The following is a 16,441-nucleotide window of genomic DNA, read 5'->3' as shown; positions in this document are numbered from 1 at the left end:
CAGCAGACATTATCAGTAGACTTGGATCACTTTATCTCTGCAGGTTTTGTTAGATACTACCAACCGTGTGAGCAGATAAATCGTCACATCATTAGCTCCTTCTTTCCACAATTACTGCTACTACTTTTTATGTCTCGCTTTCTTTTTTACTACTTGTGAGAACGAGGATGATGTCACATTATTTATTTATTTCTCTGATTCAATTTCTCTCCCTTTTTTTGCTATACAGCGAAATACCTCCCCATCTATCTGCATTCTCCTTCTCCCACCCAAAGTCTCTGTTAAGGCATGACTTTAATGCTTTGACAGATTGCACCTTTTATCCAGACGTGTGGTTGTGAAGTTCATAGCGAAGGGTTTACCAGCCCTTTGTACATCCCACATACTTCAGAGTCCCATGGGACTGTCAAGCATGGGAAAATATTCAGAAAGATGCCATGACTGAATAAAAACTCAGCAATATGTTTGTTCCCCCTTCTCCACTATTATATTCTTACTCTCTTCAACTCTGTTTCCTTTCCTTCCACCCTCGCCCTTACTTCCTGTCTTTTTTACCTGCTTACTGTCCTATCCCAGGTACTGAAGTCTCTCCCCCGTATTGAGGGCCGACCTGGTGCCTCTCTGTCACCGATGGACTTCAAAGCCCTGGAGGAGGGGCTCCGAGCTGCCCACGGTGATGACATCACCCCTGAGGATGTGATGTCAGCAGCCATGTACCCAAAGGTGTTCCAGGAATTTAAGGAATTCACCTGTGAGTGCTTGAACGTTTAATAGATTCATTTTAATGAAATTACCCTTTTATCAATTTGGATCTGATGTACTGAACAAATCTGGGATCATGACATTTGGTTAACACTCATACACACGCTGCCATTTGTGTTATTACTGAGGCTTGAAATTAGTGAAACCAACCTAAAGTCAGGAAGACTCATTACAAAGTCGTAGAGGGCTATTCGGTAGAAATGTTCTGAGTTGTTGTATTTGGAAGTTCATCAGCCTTATTCAGAAACCAATCGCATGCTCCAGATTCTGTTGAATCCCAAAAAGGAACAATGCAGATAAGCTGTATTCATGGGGCACATTTACATGATAGACAAATGAGATCCAGAATGTGGCTAACTGTGTTTGTTAGCAGCAGTATGTGCAGGAGGGAGAAGACTGATGCTGGGGGTTTATGAGGACGCCTTTCAGAGGAGTCAAACAGAGTAGCTACAGCATCATTCAGCTGCCTGGATTAATGCAGGCTTAGCTGTTGCTTTGGCAAGTGAAACCCTGTTAGCACTAGTAGATGTAATTAGTGTAGAGCCTATTTGTTTCCTCAGTTCCTTCACTGCTTCAGTTTAAGATTAAACACAACCGGGATCATGTGTTTATATCAGACCACAGAAATTTTTAATTATACACCGAAGGTCTAGACCTGCTCTATTTGAAAGGTGACTTGGCATTGCTTCTGTTTTGATGAAAAAAACCAACCAAACCAACTTGAAGTTATCAAACACATATTACGTATAATAGAAACAGATTTTGTACATTTTCATTAGCAAGTATCATCACAATAACTGATACTTACTACAACGATTGCTGTGGAACTGATACCACTGTTTCCTCTGTTTCCAGCTAACTTTGGCCCAGTGGACTGTCTCAGCACCAGACTGTTCCTGGATGGACCCAAGATCGCTGAGGAGTTTGAGGTACATAACGAAATACCAGGGACCTCATATGAGTATGAGGCTCATCCCTTTCATTTATTAGGTCTACGGTTTTGCTTAACCTTTAATATAGATCATGTTTATAACCAAGAAAGACTGAATATTGAAGTTCCTCCAGTGAATTTATAGCCATTCATTTGGCACAAAATAGCAACTCAATTTGAAATTCACCCAGAAATGCAATATGCGTGATTCTTAAATAATTCTGGCAATGATAATACATATAATATTAAAGTCATTTATTCACTAATCAATATAGTGCTTTAATAATTTCTGATGTCAAAGCAGCTCTATAAAGATATGACATTATCGGCAAGAAATGATTTTTCCATCACTGCAGATGGCTGAGGTTTGGTACAGAGTGAAGTGCTGATAACGGAGTGGGGAGGAAAAATATATTAAGACTTTATCACAGGAACAGCAAACAGCATTTCTGATCCCCCTGGCCATCAGATTGGCCTTGCTGCACAGAAATAACATTCTCTTTGTCATATGATGTTTAAGAGTAGGCCAGTGAAAAGCACTGAGGGCCAGTATCTCAGACAATAAATGAAAAAAATAAATAAATAAAAGCGTTACTAATTTCTAAAGCATGTCAGATCATGAGGAATCTGAACATGCAATCCATTAAAGCAATACAACAAATTATTTCGATTTGCTTTACATGCAAACAAATTAGTGGGGCTCAGGAACATAACAACCTCTTGGTGAGAAGACAGAGTAATTGGCTGTCACATGGAACAGCAAAGCCAGTAAATATTAAACCAACATGATCCTCTAAAACTGTTACAGAAGCAGAATCGGAAGCGTGGAAATGGGTTTTCACGTACATGAATATACAGTAGGACCAATGTAATTGAAAGTTTCCATCAGAATTGGAGACAGGCGGTGGAAAAGATGCCATTTTCATCCAGTAAGTGCAGCATAAAGATAGAAAATTATCAGCAGACTGACAGGAGTAACTGCCACGTTGAGCTGATTGTTTACGTCCAGATTGAAACGTGAATTCCAAAGAGAATTGTGAAACAACTGACAGTAACCTTTTGTGCAGTATCAGAAATCAGACATATATTTGCTTAGATACTAAAGGAGATGATGGAAGAGTCTATCAGTCAATGTCATCAGGTTAAGATGTGTTTTCCAGGACAACATTTTAAAACCTCAGGTTTGTTTTTTTTGTTCTTTGTAAGGGAGTAGCAAAATCCAAACTTTTCTAACTTTCCCTGCAGTTTAGAGGAAAGTAATTTTTTTATAGTAATAAACAGGCAGACTTGAAAATATACTCTACTTGAACAACATTCCAGTATATTTTAGCTGTATTAATCTTTTATTACTAAACATCAACATAGAAAACATACAAACTGGTGGACGAAACAGACAAAGGGACGTGTCTAAATGAGAAAAGCATCACAGATACAGACACAGATAGTCTGGGCAGCCGATGACCGGTTTGTCATACCCAGCCCTCTCATATATTTCCATCATGTAATTCATGAGTCAGTAGCACAGGGCTCCAGAGTTTTCCATATTAACTTAAAATGCAATTAAACATGTCACACATTTGCGAATGGAAGTTCATATCCAGAGCAATCAGCCAAGTAAATAGGAAAAATTGGCTAGTGAACTAGCAAACAATGCCAATCGTCTCCAGCTGCTGTAGGTAGCTGAATTTACCTGTGATTTTGTTTGGACAAGGATCAAAATCCATAATAGTTCCCTCAACACTTAAAATTTTCTCCTGGAAAAGATACTGAAATTACACTGAAATGTACTTTCACGATTAATGCCTTGAGTTCATTGAATCTGTTGTACTAAAACTCCTTTCCTTTCTAAAAAGGACAAAATCTTTCAGTGTTTCTTTGGAAATGATATTTGTGGAAAGGCCTTTAGTCGTTTAATGTTTCCTGTCATGGGGAGCATTTTTAAACAAAAGGAAGCTGATCTAGGGCATCATAATATTTGCTTTTCTGCAGTTTTTGTTTCTTCAACAAAACATTTTATTTAATTTTAATGAAATGTGTATTTTAAGAGTACATTTTAATTTGCCCTGAAATCAATTGTTACCTTCCTGTATTTTCGCAAAGCTCCTTTTCTAGTCTCGGCACAGTTCACACCAATTATTCTATCAGCATTACATAAAATCCCAGTAAAACTCTAACATACATCATCCATTGTAATTGTAATCCATTATAAGTCATCTTAACATTTTTTTTTTTTTTTTTGCCTCTCATTACAAGTAACATGCAAGCACACAGATTTAACTGACAGTGATTCAGTGCAACCAAGCTTAATTACTGCAGCAAAATGGTTCCAGGCTCGTGTTAATTGTTTTGATGTTATGAGGGTCTCTGCTGCTGTATTGTCAAAAAAATCAGGAACTGCACTGATTGTGTTGCTCTGACGCTAACCACTACCCCTCAGGGAGAGTCTCACTTGATGCAGCAAATCGCAGATGTGGCAGGAGACCCATATCCGGATCACTAATCTCTCAGTAGATTAGATCCTTGAAAGACTACAGGAATTTTTTTTACTGAGGTTACATTTTTGTGACTAAAGTGCAATTTTTCCCCAAATACCTACAACATACTAAAGTGGTTTTAAAAAAAAGTATTCCTTATTTGCAGTCCAAACAATAGCGATTAACAAAAATAATAAAAAATAATCAACAGAGCAGCTAAACAGCAGAGCCTTTGTCCAGCTGTTGTTGTGTTTACGACTTTTCAGTTTTGTGCTCAGCATCAGTCAGCCATTAGCACAGAAACAAATGTCCCCCATTGACATGATGATGGGTGCTCCCTGCAGATCAGTGTCGATTAGGCAACACCACAGTTGGAATAAAAACAATGACCTGTCAAATGCATGATCAGGCATCTGTCAGCTGAAAAATTCCTCAACTAGACTTTTGTATTAGCAACAACTGCTGTTGTCATTTCCTATCCAATTCATTCTTGTGTTTGTGTGTGCCGGTCCCTGACCATAAAGGCATCACCTCTTCAGAAGCAGGCAGTCGTATCCTGGTGTTTACCCTCAGTCGCCATTTTGGTAGCAGCACCTGTACAATCTAGTGCATCATAGACATGTTAATTAATAATGTTGTCGGAGAAAGATCATAGTGCTGCTGTTGAGCTGGACTGCAATAAAAACATGTATATGTATATTAATAACAACTATACATATATAATCATTTTTTAGATGTTCCCCTAAATTTAAAGCAAAACCGAACAAAGTCTGCTTGATAAAAGTAGATGTTATGGCAGGGCTGATGTCACAGATGCGTCTTTGTATGATATAAGGAGATGACTGCCAGACTCCACTGTTTGTAGTGAAGACATTTCTTATACTGTTGGAGCAAGAGGCCTGTAGATTCCGTCAGTATTTGAGTCAGCGTAGTAAAGAGCTGGAATTATGGCCTGGCTTCGACCGTGTGGATGTACCTGACTTGCCTCAGTTGACTTGTTGAGCCGTGAGCTGTGTGCATGTATTACTCATGACAGTTTGGTGTGAGGGAAATATGTTTGAAGCAGACTGACTGTTAAAACACTATTTTAAATGGCTGCAGCAGCAAACCGTCCAGGTTCAGGTGTGCATGAAAGGCACATTTCTTTTTCTGCTCACGCTCTGGATTGCAGCAGTCAGGCCACTGAGGAGCACTAGAGACAGGAAATAGCAGAACATTTTGGTGATTTATTTTAAAAATTTTTTTTTTATTATTAAGAATGCTTTGATTGTCAAGGTAGTGTTACTCACCCAGCATACACACACTAGTCATTCATGTTGACAAAACCTTCCTAACTTGAATGCAGGTGTCTGTGTAGTATCTAATGCTTTATATAAACAGCGCTTTATTCAATCGTTTGTCATTCAACTGAATGTTTAGTTTAGATCACAGTGGTGCAAAGTCGAGCACGGCATTCCAGTCGTTCCTCTTCCTAATGAGGGAAATCCTCAAATTAGATGTTTGGTGCCTTTAGAGTGTTCTGTGTCTCTCCTTGGGTCAGCCACCAGTTGGATATCCAACGGAAGGCACCCAGAAAATACCAGGTCTGGATGCATAAACCACCTTAGTTGCTTTTGGCTGCAGAAGTTGTTCTGCTTCTTTGCTTGAGGCAGCAGCCCCGACCTCCAGCTACAACCCGCGATTTTCCATAAGCAACCAGTGGTTGCTTATCCTGCTGAGAATGTATCACAACTTAAATTACTTTTGTAGGTATGGCTTATTATGACGGTCCCCACCGGTCCCTGTAGGATACCCCCCATCAGGGCGGGAGGCCTCGTCCTGCTCCATGAAACGCAGGCTAACCAGATGAGCAAACATGACCCAAGTGTAATCGTGGAATGGTAAAAAGTTGGCGCATTGTTCCGTGTTCAGGTGTCTGGAATTCATGTCTGAACTATCATTCAAAATTTCTTTTCCAGCATTCTGGCATAAGCTTTCCTGGGCAGGCTCAGTCGTGTGACACCCAAATATTGTAGCCCACCATCCAGACCCTCTTTTTTAAATATGAGAACCATCATGATCTCAATGCACCATTGAAGCAGATATCAACCAAGACAGCCCGTCAATGTCCAAGAAGTCAGGTCATTCACACCTGGCACATTGCTGCTGAGTTTTGACCACTCCAGTGACCTCTGTCAAAGATGAGTGAGGCTTCCCCTGAGCGTTCAAACTGCTTTTTTCTACAGACTGCAGTTTTCCTATCTTGCTGAACACAACCTGATTCCCTTCCTGCATCAGTAAAAACTCACAGAACAGATGATTTAGGTTAACAGGGTTTTGACCAGAATAAATGCAACAAATACACAAAGAAAAAGTGATCAGAGAACACAGAGCCTTAGAGTTGAACGTTTTTTCTTCTGTGAAAATAATGTGCGTAATGAAATGGATGATCATCAGACAGTGAAGGAGAATAAAAGCCTTTGAGCTTGTCATTGTGAGCCTTAGTTGGGATTTGTGGTGAATCTACAGTGACAACAGGAAAAGACACCAACTGTCCATTACAGATGACTCTTGCAGTACTCAGGCAGCCACGCTATTAACTGTATATTTGGAACAAAAGCTATTTATGAGTTCTTGGCAGCGAATGTGTGCGGCACAGTGGAAATCTTGATCGAAACAGATTTGAGCACCGAGCTAGACCTAAAACCCAGAGTTGTTGATGTTGTGGGAAGTAGATATAAAGGCTTTCCGAGTGATCATTTGGTATTGTTTTGCTCTTCATTTCAAGCTTGTTCCAAATCCAATACAAAGTGTGAACAACAGCATAGAAGATTCCCTTTTGTATTCTGATTGTGATGGGAGAACACAAACGCTGTGCTTTATAAAAACTAGTATAATTATTTGCTCTATAAAGATAAGGTTTTACTTTGTTGATGACACATTTCTGACGAGCTGAGCATCTTCAAACCCACATCATAGCTTTTAATAGAAATAGCCTTTTAAAGACCAGATGACCACTTGGTGAAAGTGCATCTATTTAAACAAACACACTCCTACACATGGGTGACAGCTCTGTCCATCACTGTCATCCACCCACACCAGAATACAGTGCAAACAGGAGGAAACACACACTGACCCGTATCTGGCATGTGCTTCTGACTCAGAATGGTATTCATCATGTTTGATGGAAATATAAACAGATTTTCACGAACATGGTCCCAGTCATGCACACTATTAGTGCTAATGTTTACAGACACCAACACAATCTGATTAGTCACAGGCCACACAAGGCATAGATGAACTCAGCTGATGTGAAGCACAACGCTAAAATCACTTCAGTCAGAGAGCTACATTTGGCAGAAAAAGCTCAGTGCTTTATGGTGCTGCCTCAACAGGTGCAACCAGCATGTGGGGGCTATATAGACAATAACACAGGAGATATATTATTAAGATATGAAGAATGAATAATGCATCAGCAATACTATCACAAGTATTTGGTAATTAGAAACTGACAGCTGGCTGGTTAGTTTTATTTGACGGGATTTTACTGAGTTACAATCATTTCTTGTATTTGTTTGAGTACAGTTGAAAATCCTGTCTTACCTGTCACCTTGATTTGCAGAAAAAGAAAAATGAAAGGCTTGTAAAGTTTCCAAAACCTTTCATTGCACATTCTTTGGATTAGCTGTAACTGCAGTGTTCGGGTAAACAACTATAGACTAACTCTAAGATCACATCATCTTAGTTACCGTGAAAGGAATCAACAAACACAATCCAATTTAACTTCTAACAATCAAAACATTGTGATGCTCTTGTCAACTCTGAGTACATCATTTAAACATTCACAGTGTAGATGGGAAAAGTATGTGACGCCCAATCCTTATGACTTCATAAAAACACTACCAGGTCCCTAATTACATGAAATATCCTCTGATGTGAACTACAGCTAAAAAAAAAGAGGTCTCAGAAGAGAAGAACCTGCAATGCTCATTGCATAACCCCAGAAGGGAGTGAGCAGTCAAACTGTCTATAAATAGAGCCCATTTAGTTACATGGCAACTCTCCACAGATGGAGAAAAACTAAAGGTTCAGAGGAATCTTTGGAACTGGTTAAGAGCTGGCACCGTGCAAAAAGCTGCTGCGCTCAAAAAAAAAAAAAAACATCAGCGCATGTCCGATGTTTGTCAAAGAGCACCTCTACACTGCTGGGAGAGTGTTTTGTTCACTGATGAAACTAAGGTTGAATTATTTACGGAAGAACATGCAACCATGCACATGATGTAAAGAGGGCAGTGAATACCTACAGCTGAACATCACCCCTGTAGTGAAGCAGGTTGAGAGCAGCATCAGCCTCTGGGCCCAGACAGCCCAACAGCTTTAAGGAGTGAGGGGACATCCAAATTGATCAAGGTCTAGTAATTCACTCTGACCTTGTAGGTCTGATTGGCAGCAAAGAGATATCACATTTATTTAAGGTTATTTAATTTATTTAATGCAAAGGGTCACTCACTTTTCACATTCACACTGTGAATTTTAAATAGCTGTGTCCAATGAAATCACAAAATTGTTTGTACGTGTATGATAACAGGTAGACATACATTTCTTCAGGGTTCTAACTCTTTTGTTGTGTTTGTGTGTGGATGAAGTGTACTCACACTGAGAAAGTAGAGCAGTCACATAAACCAGTATATTAGTGTGTGTATAATCAAGTCCAAATTGCTTTATAGAGATCTTGGCAAACAAATGCAAAATTATGGGGGGAAAAAAAGTTTATTTTTTTTCCACATATAACGAGAATGAATTGGTTGTACATGCTGTTTCAAATTAAGAGTGCTGTTATAGATTTAAGACACAGTTTGAGTCTCCTAGTTGGCCTGTACCCAGTTTTTATTTTTATATTGATACAGCTTTTCTGTTAAGTGAAATGTGAAGCTAAAAGCCTGGATGCTCCATGTTTTAGAGAAAATACATATTTTTCAGCTTTCATTGGACACAAAAGTTAATGAGTGTGGTTACTTTATTCGGAACTATGTTATACATAAAAGTAATTGTTTGAAGCTAAATGCAGCATGGAGAGAATCGGTGTGACCAATTACTGTGTGTAACAGGTTTAACCAGGGAGTAGGCAGCCACTTTGTGAGCTTGTCGTTTTAATTACAAGTGAAAGTCCTAATGCTTGTCTGTTTTACTTCAAAGAGACACACACTGTATTTTTCATAGGAGCAGTTGTGAGGAGATGTAGAGAAGAAGCCACACAGTTGGATAAGGGAAGGCAGGTTTGGGTGTTTCTTTTCTTCTTCTTCTTCTTCTTTGGAAGGAGCTGCCAAGATCCTTAAAATGGCACAGGCTGGAGAGTAATTCAATGTAAAAAGAGGCGGAGAGAGAAAGAGAGATGAAGATTACTGCCAGACAGAAAAGAAATGCATGCAAAGAACAGTTTTGTTACCAGATTTGCACAGAAGGAAACAGATTAGGAGTCAGATCAGCCACAGAAAGGGAGGCAGAACGAAAATGAGATCAATACATACCTGCAGTGGCATCTATTTTTGTCTTTGCACGGAGACTTAGCTTGGAATATCAATGGAGACTCAACTGAGGTGTCAATATGAAAAACAAAGAGGAAGATACAGGAAGCTTTGAGGAAGCAGGATGGATAGACACAGAAAAGACAGTAGTTCTTTCTCTTTTGTTCAGAGGAACTGAAAGAGCCAGTGAGTAAGGTTAATAATGGCGTGAGAGACAGAGCAGCCTTGGGAATAGACAGCAACATAACAATACACAATGGAAAGCTGTAATTGAAAGCCACAGAGAAGAAGTTGGACAGATGAAAAGAAATAAAAGAAGTTTCTGACTAGTTAGACAAGAGTCTTGAAAAGAGGCGTGAGATAAATGACGTACAGTAGCTAATGCCTGGGTAAAGACAAGCAAGACAGAGCAGCATTAGCCATTCAACTGTGTTGTGTTAATGCAGAGGCAGAGTTGTGTCTTTGTCTTGGAACAACACTGTTACAGGTGGCAGGTGAAGTCAGATGTTCAAAGACCTGGAAAACATTTCCATATGCTCCAATCTGACATCATTTCTTATATCTCTGATGTCTGAATTGGTGTAAACACACCCATTCATGTTTAGTTTTCCTACCCTGGGGTGACGTGTGTCACTGCAGCATGTTTTTACACACTGTGTAAATCTGTTTATCACCACAGATATTATAAATGTACCGATTACCACAGCCTGCAAATACCAAGTTTCCAAAAATCATCAAAGAACAGCAAGTTACATCTTAAAATCTCATGTTTGTGTATTTACTGGATAAATGACTGAAACACTTGTGCTCTGAGGCAAGTTTAACACCTCACCTGCTTGTTGCAGTTCAGATAAACTCAAAGTGAAGAAGTATATCACTATAAGTGGTTTCATATATTGGCGTCAGTTCCTCTCTGATACATCAGAATATGAAAAGAAGTAAATATTGGTGACAGTTTGGTCCAGACCAAATGAACTGAAGAGCATAGTGGATTCATTTATTATGTCTCATAAATAATACAGGGGCAGTCAGCCTTCTTCCCAGAACACATCTTGACATGTCCCAGTGGAAGAACAGGTGTAAATAAAAGACTGGTGTTGTAAGTGCTGTCATAGTCATGTTTTACAGGGACACTTGAATAGAACCGAGACATATATCATGTTAATAGTCAGACCTGTGACTTCCCAGCTATGTCGAGTCAAAAACAAAAAGACTGTTAGGAGCTTCATCCTTTTCCATTCAAGATGTGATTGCTCTACATCATATACTTAAACACATAAATGAGCAGCTACTAAAGGCCGACAGGGAGTGACTGACTTGTAGTGAAATTTTAAAAGTGACTGTGTCAAATGCTAAAAGTCTCCCAGCATACAATGGATCAGGTCTCAAGTGTATGAAATACTTTGTGCCCTGGCTATCTCCGTTTAATGAAAATTAATACAAGTAATAAGTAAATGACAAAAACAATACAAGTAACATAAGAAAAAATAACCACACCTCAGCCCTTCTTCAGGAGCCTTATTGCCTCAGAGTGAAAACCTGTTTGTGTTTGGATTGATCTGTTAATTAATCTAAATTAACTGAGGCTTAACAAGTTGCTCCTCATGGATTTTTACGTTCTAACAAAGTTCGTGGTGGGAGATACTGTAATACAACAGGAGGGTGAAAAGAAACAAGACAAAGGAAACATTGTGCTCATCTCACCCCTCACTTAATTTTTCAATTTCATCAGGCTCCTCAGTGTGTTATTGCTTTAGCTGGACTTGTGAACTGAGTATCCGTGTATCACTTGAAATTTTCTAATATAATCTTGTTTCTGTCCCTTCCTCCTCCACTCTCTCCCTCATCACTTCCATTTTTCTCTTCTGTGCCCCCCACCCTCTCTCTTTGTTTTGTCTTAGGTGGAACTGGAGAGAGGGAAGACCCTCCACATCAAAGCCCTGGCACTGGGGGACCTGAACAAGGCCGGTCAGAGAGAGGTCTTCTTTGAGCTGAACGGACAGCTGAGATCTGTGCTGGTGAAAGACACTGTGGCCATGAAGGTATGCAGAGGGGATGGATGGACGAAGGGACACGATGCCAACAGGTTGATGGAGTATTGATAAATGCAGGGAGAGGAGTTGATGAAAGAAGGGAGCTAAGGTTTAGTAGATGATAAATGCTGGATGACGGATAGATGTCAGTGCAGGTAAATCAACTGATATATAGAAGGACAGAGGAAGGAAAGGTTCTTGTTTTCTGTCAAATTTTATTATAGTTCAGCTGACAATAATGAGATAATTAAAGAGACAGAAGCACATGGCTGTCAATGGGCCTTTGGCTGGATGAGTGAGTAAATGGTTGTTAGGTCTGTGTGCTGGACTCGGATGATCGACAGGACAGATGATAGATGGATGCATGAATTTCTTTTTTGCTCCACCCAGGAAATGAAGTTCCATCCCAAGGCTCAGAAGTCCATCAAGGGTCAGGTGGGAGCACCAATGCCTGGAAAAGTCCTGGAGGTCAAAGTGGAAGTCGGAGCCAAGGTCAGTTATATAATAACTCAATTCTCAACATTTTAGTAAAAAAAAAAAAACAAATTATCTTCAGTTTAAAGAGTTAATTCACTTAATTTTGGAATCAGCGAGTCCTGGAGATAGATTTGGTTTTATCTAATGATTATCAAACTCCTCTTTGAAATCATAGTTTTCAGAGTGTATTTGGATCAGCCTTTGAAAAAAAATAAATAAATAAATAAATTCCCTTCCTTTGCTAAATTAAGTAGGCCAGCAGAGTTTTTATTCTGGGAAGCAAAGTGTCATCTGTCAGTCATACAGAAACTCCAGCACTGTGTCAGCACTAAAAGAATTTTTAAACAGCCCCATCCTGTCCACTGGAGATTTCTGCCTCTACAGCAGAGCAGTGGAGGTCTGCTGCTGGGTATTGTTTCAAAATGCTTCAGTACCAGTTCAGAAATGCTGCCTGTATGATTCCTCGGTTTGAGGTATAGACATAAAATCCTTTTGTGATTAAATGCTTAAAGCGTACTCTTCTTGTGAGCCTTCAACTACAGTGCCTGTGTAGTAATCTTTTTTTACTCTCTGTTTATTGATGACAGGTGGAGAAGGGTCAGCCACTCTGTGTCCTCTCTGCCATGAAGATGGAGACCGTTGTCAACTCCCCATTGGCTGGCACCATTAAGGCGGTCCATGTCACAGCTGATACCTCACTGGAGGGAGACGACCTGATACTGGAAATCGAGGAGTAGGAAGGAGGGGGTGAGGCAGTCTGATTTTGGAAATTGAGAGAGTTGGAGGAAAGGATTTTTCTTTTTTTTCTTTTTTTAATTATTTTGCAGGAGAAGGAAAGGAAAGGAATACCAGGAACGGTTTAAAGATATAGATCTCCTTTGTGGTGGTACCACAGAACATTTTGCCTCCAAAACTGTACATATCCAAAATGAAGCGCAACATTTCCAGACCTAATGGGTGCAAAGAGCTCATGATATGACAATCTCATTGGAATTCCTGAATGACCACTCCTCAGTTTACATGTAATTCCCTAAATGTGGTGATAATATCAAACACTATATCTCATTACATCTACAGTACTAATGCTCTGTGAACTTATGTGAAAAGTAGAATAACATTCATAATATCTGGATTGTGATACATTCCACTTAAAAGCTAGTATTAAATGTGATATACTACAAGATAACCATGTGTAATGCTAACAGTTTCATAATCTACTTGCATCTACTTTCCACAATCTCCATTTCTATTGATGTTGCATTATATATTAAACTTGAGCAGGTGAAACTATTTTAATGACTACTAAATGTTTGGCTTGGGAATCAGCAGGGTTCAGATGGAGGAGGACAGTCTTCAGGATGTACAAAATATTTTTTTCACTGGAGAACATCTCATTGTTTTCAAAACATTATCAGTCTCTGACATCACGAGTCACTTTGCATTCTGGGAATGTGTGATCACTGTTTGCAATTAGACTCATTGTTGTATTTCTATGTAAAAAAAAAAAATTAAATACAAGTCTTAAGGAATGGAAAAGTATATATGGGAGCAATGGGCTTCAAAAGAAAAACTATTTGACATACCTGTTACATGTGATAAAAATATTTTCTCAATAGAAGCACAACAAACACCATTTCTGGTGTATGGGGGCATTGCAGAAAATGTAAGAAATGCACCAAAGTGAAAAATGTTCCATGTGACTGTCTCAGTAATAGTAGATAATGTTTTTGGAGCCCACTCATACCTGTCTTTAAAACCCCAGAGCTGAAGAAAACTGTCACAACATTGCTGAAACAAACCTGTTGGCTGCCTTGGAAACACGAATCACCATTAGAGGTGTCGTTACAAAGCGTCTTGGTAGAAATGTGGCTTTCTTAATTCAACGACAGCATGAGGGTGGCCCTCCTAAACCAGCTGAGTGCTGCCTGCTGCATCAGTTGAGGTGTAAAGTCTGAGTCTTTTTAAGTGTCCGCTTTAGGAGTGTGGTGTTGGAGAAGTTGTCAGCGCAGCAGTTTCAGCCTGCCATTTCTGAAGCAGGGAGAGATTACGGAGACCGGTCTTGTCTGCGTGGAGATTTTAATGCTAGGTGTAAATGGGATTACACGGTTTGGTAATGGAGGCGTGTGGTGGTATTTTATGAGGCTCTGCTGATTGATTTCATGAATTAATTCCGTCAAATGATGTGAAATTAGCCGGACTAATAAGAGACTCTGGAGACTCCCAGTAGTAGCACTCAGCTTTCTATTTCTAATGTGTGAGTGTGTGTTTGCTTAAATGAGTCTAAATGTGTGAGTGTGGATTAAATATGATGACAAAGTCAACCAGTCCTGGATGACGTTGAATCCAGAGCTGAAACATAGAAAAAGACATAAAATATTCATCCATGCACCGGCACATAATACTCAAGCTAACAGTCCTCGCCCTTGAGAGCTGCCTGGATGAAAGGAAAACAAAACCAAACACACTGCACATTGGTTTGGGCTACATCTCCAGAGTAAGGCTATACAAAACATTTAAAAGCAATGACGCAGCTGCTCTATTCGTCTGTCATATGAAATTGTTAAATACTGAAATTAGACCAACTCTATTAATAGCAGCAGCAAGCCTTTAAACCAGCCAAGGGTCTGAAATCGTGGGCAACGTGGGCCACTGGCGCTGACCAATGAAAGGAGAGAATACCTTTAAAATCGCGTAAATACAGTGTTGTCCTTGTAGCTCAGTGAAGTTGGGTGTCTTTGGGACAGCGAGCCAGAAAAGACATCTTTTTTTTCTGCACCTTGGAAAGAGCACATTGATCAAGACATAAAATTGAACTTCCATCATTTGTGCTGGACTGTATTGTTTCCAGAATTTTTGCACCATTACCTCTGAGAATGAGTCCCCTTTTAAACTATTCATCAATACTGAGCCGCACTGCCATATTTAATTAGGACACTGATCTCTCTCTCCACCACCATGTCTCACTTTACATCCTGGCTCTATCAATATGTATGTGATAAACTGGTGCGAATGTATGAATGAGTGGTTTTGACGAGCACAATAATACAACAGTCCCTCCTCCTCTCCTTTTTGGCCCTTATCTGCTTCTCTTCTTCCTTCCCTCCACAGTATGAATTTGCACATGTAAGATGTTGGCATCACCTCATGCAATAATGTAAACTGTATCGCTGTGCTTCTCTTTGTTAACTAGCAGTGATTACAACTGTGCTTATGACGATGTACTACTGTTCAGTTTCTGGGCAGAAAAACACACAGGTGGAAAATGTTATTTGTTTCAGACGGGGCTATTAACTTGACCTATTCTCTAGCTCATGCGATCTGTGGGTAAACTGTTGCAGAGCATTAAAATCAGGGCTGTGGCATTTCTATTTTCTCTCTTGCTTTCATTTGTGTGCTTTTGTGATACCAACACAATTGTTTATTGACTTGAAATATTAACAGTAAGCTTTCTTTCACCTTTTCTACATAACCTTGCTTTAAAATCAACATTTCATTTTAGTCTTTAATTTACTGATGTAGTTTACATTTACTTGTTAAGGGTCTAAGTATGTCAGAATGCCTATGAGCTGTAGTGCACAAAAAAGGGAAAAAAAAATGTATTAAATATAGATAATTGCTCTTGTTCTATCTCTACTTACAAATAAAATTACCTGTTACTGAATCTTGTGCTGTGTATTGAATAAAGTTTTTCTTTTTTTTTTTTTCGGGGGGGCAAACAAATGTCATTATCACCTTGAATACTCCTATACTGAGTTGCCATGGCAAAGCAGAGTGATCAGCTAGGGAAAGATGCATGTTTTATCTAAAGCTAAAGTTACACATTACATAGCAAGCTTCCAAAGCAGAGCTCTTTCAGAATAATGTGTCCATCTAGTAATTAGATTTCAAAAATAAATTCTCAAGTTAGAAACACTTTTCTAAAAAACCAAGACTGCTGGTCAATGCAAATAATTGAACCTGTACAATTTCCTCACATGTAGTAGCATAATGTGACAGGAAGGTAGATGGCTGATGATTTTACACAAGTATGCTCACTATCTTCTGTCCACTCTCCTGCTCTTCAGTGTTTGGTGCACTCCAAACTGACTCCTGAATGGATGACGTGGATCTACTCTGACACCCTGCTGTCTCTTAAACCGGGGGGGGGGGGGGGGTTTCTATAGATCTGATTAAGGACTGATCCACCGTGGAAAATCAATCAAGTCTGCTGCTCAACTGGCATTATCGATCAGCTGTCACTCCCACTGTGTTCGCTGAGGA

The 16,441-nt window shown here is 39.5% G+C and overlaps 1 protein-coding gene across 1 annotated transcript in view; it reads left to right on the top strand.

The window, feature by feature from the left end:
• Positions 1–15,836, top strand: part of LOC115058673 (pyruvate carboxylase, mitochondrial) — a 231,405-nt gene extending 215,569 nt beyond the window's left edge. Inside the window, exons 23-27 of the mRNA XM_029526110.1 lie at positions 577–751; positions 1,618–1,691; positions 11,573–11,713; positions 12,095–12,196; positions 12,769–15,836. Of these exons, the coding sequence (XP_029381970.1) occupies positions 577–751; positions 1,618–1,691; positions 11,573–11,713; positions 12,095–12,196; positions 12,769–12,918 (642 nt within the window). The 3' untranslated portion in view covers positions 12,919–15,836. The remainder of the gene's footprint in view (positions 1–576; positions 752–1,617; positions 1,692–11,572; positions 11,714–12,094; positions 12,197–12,768) is intronic.
• Positions 15,837–16,441: the final 605 nt, after the last annotated feature.

This window comes from Echeneis naucrates, chromosome 18 (genome assembly GCF_900963305.1).
Source record: "Echeneis naucrates chromosome 18, fEcheNa1.1, whole genome shotgun sequence".
NCBI classification, from domain to species: Eukaryota; Metazoa; Chordata; class Actinopteri; order Carangiformes; family Echeneidae; genus Echeneis; species Echeneis naucrates.
This window is presented reverse-complemented; position numbering and strand designations above follow the sequence as displayed.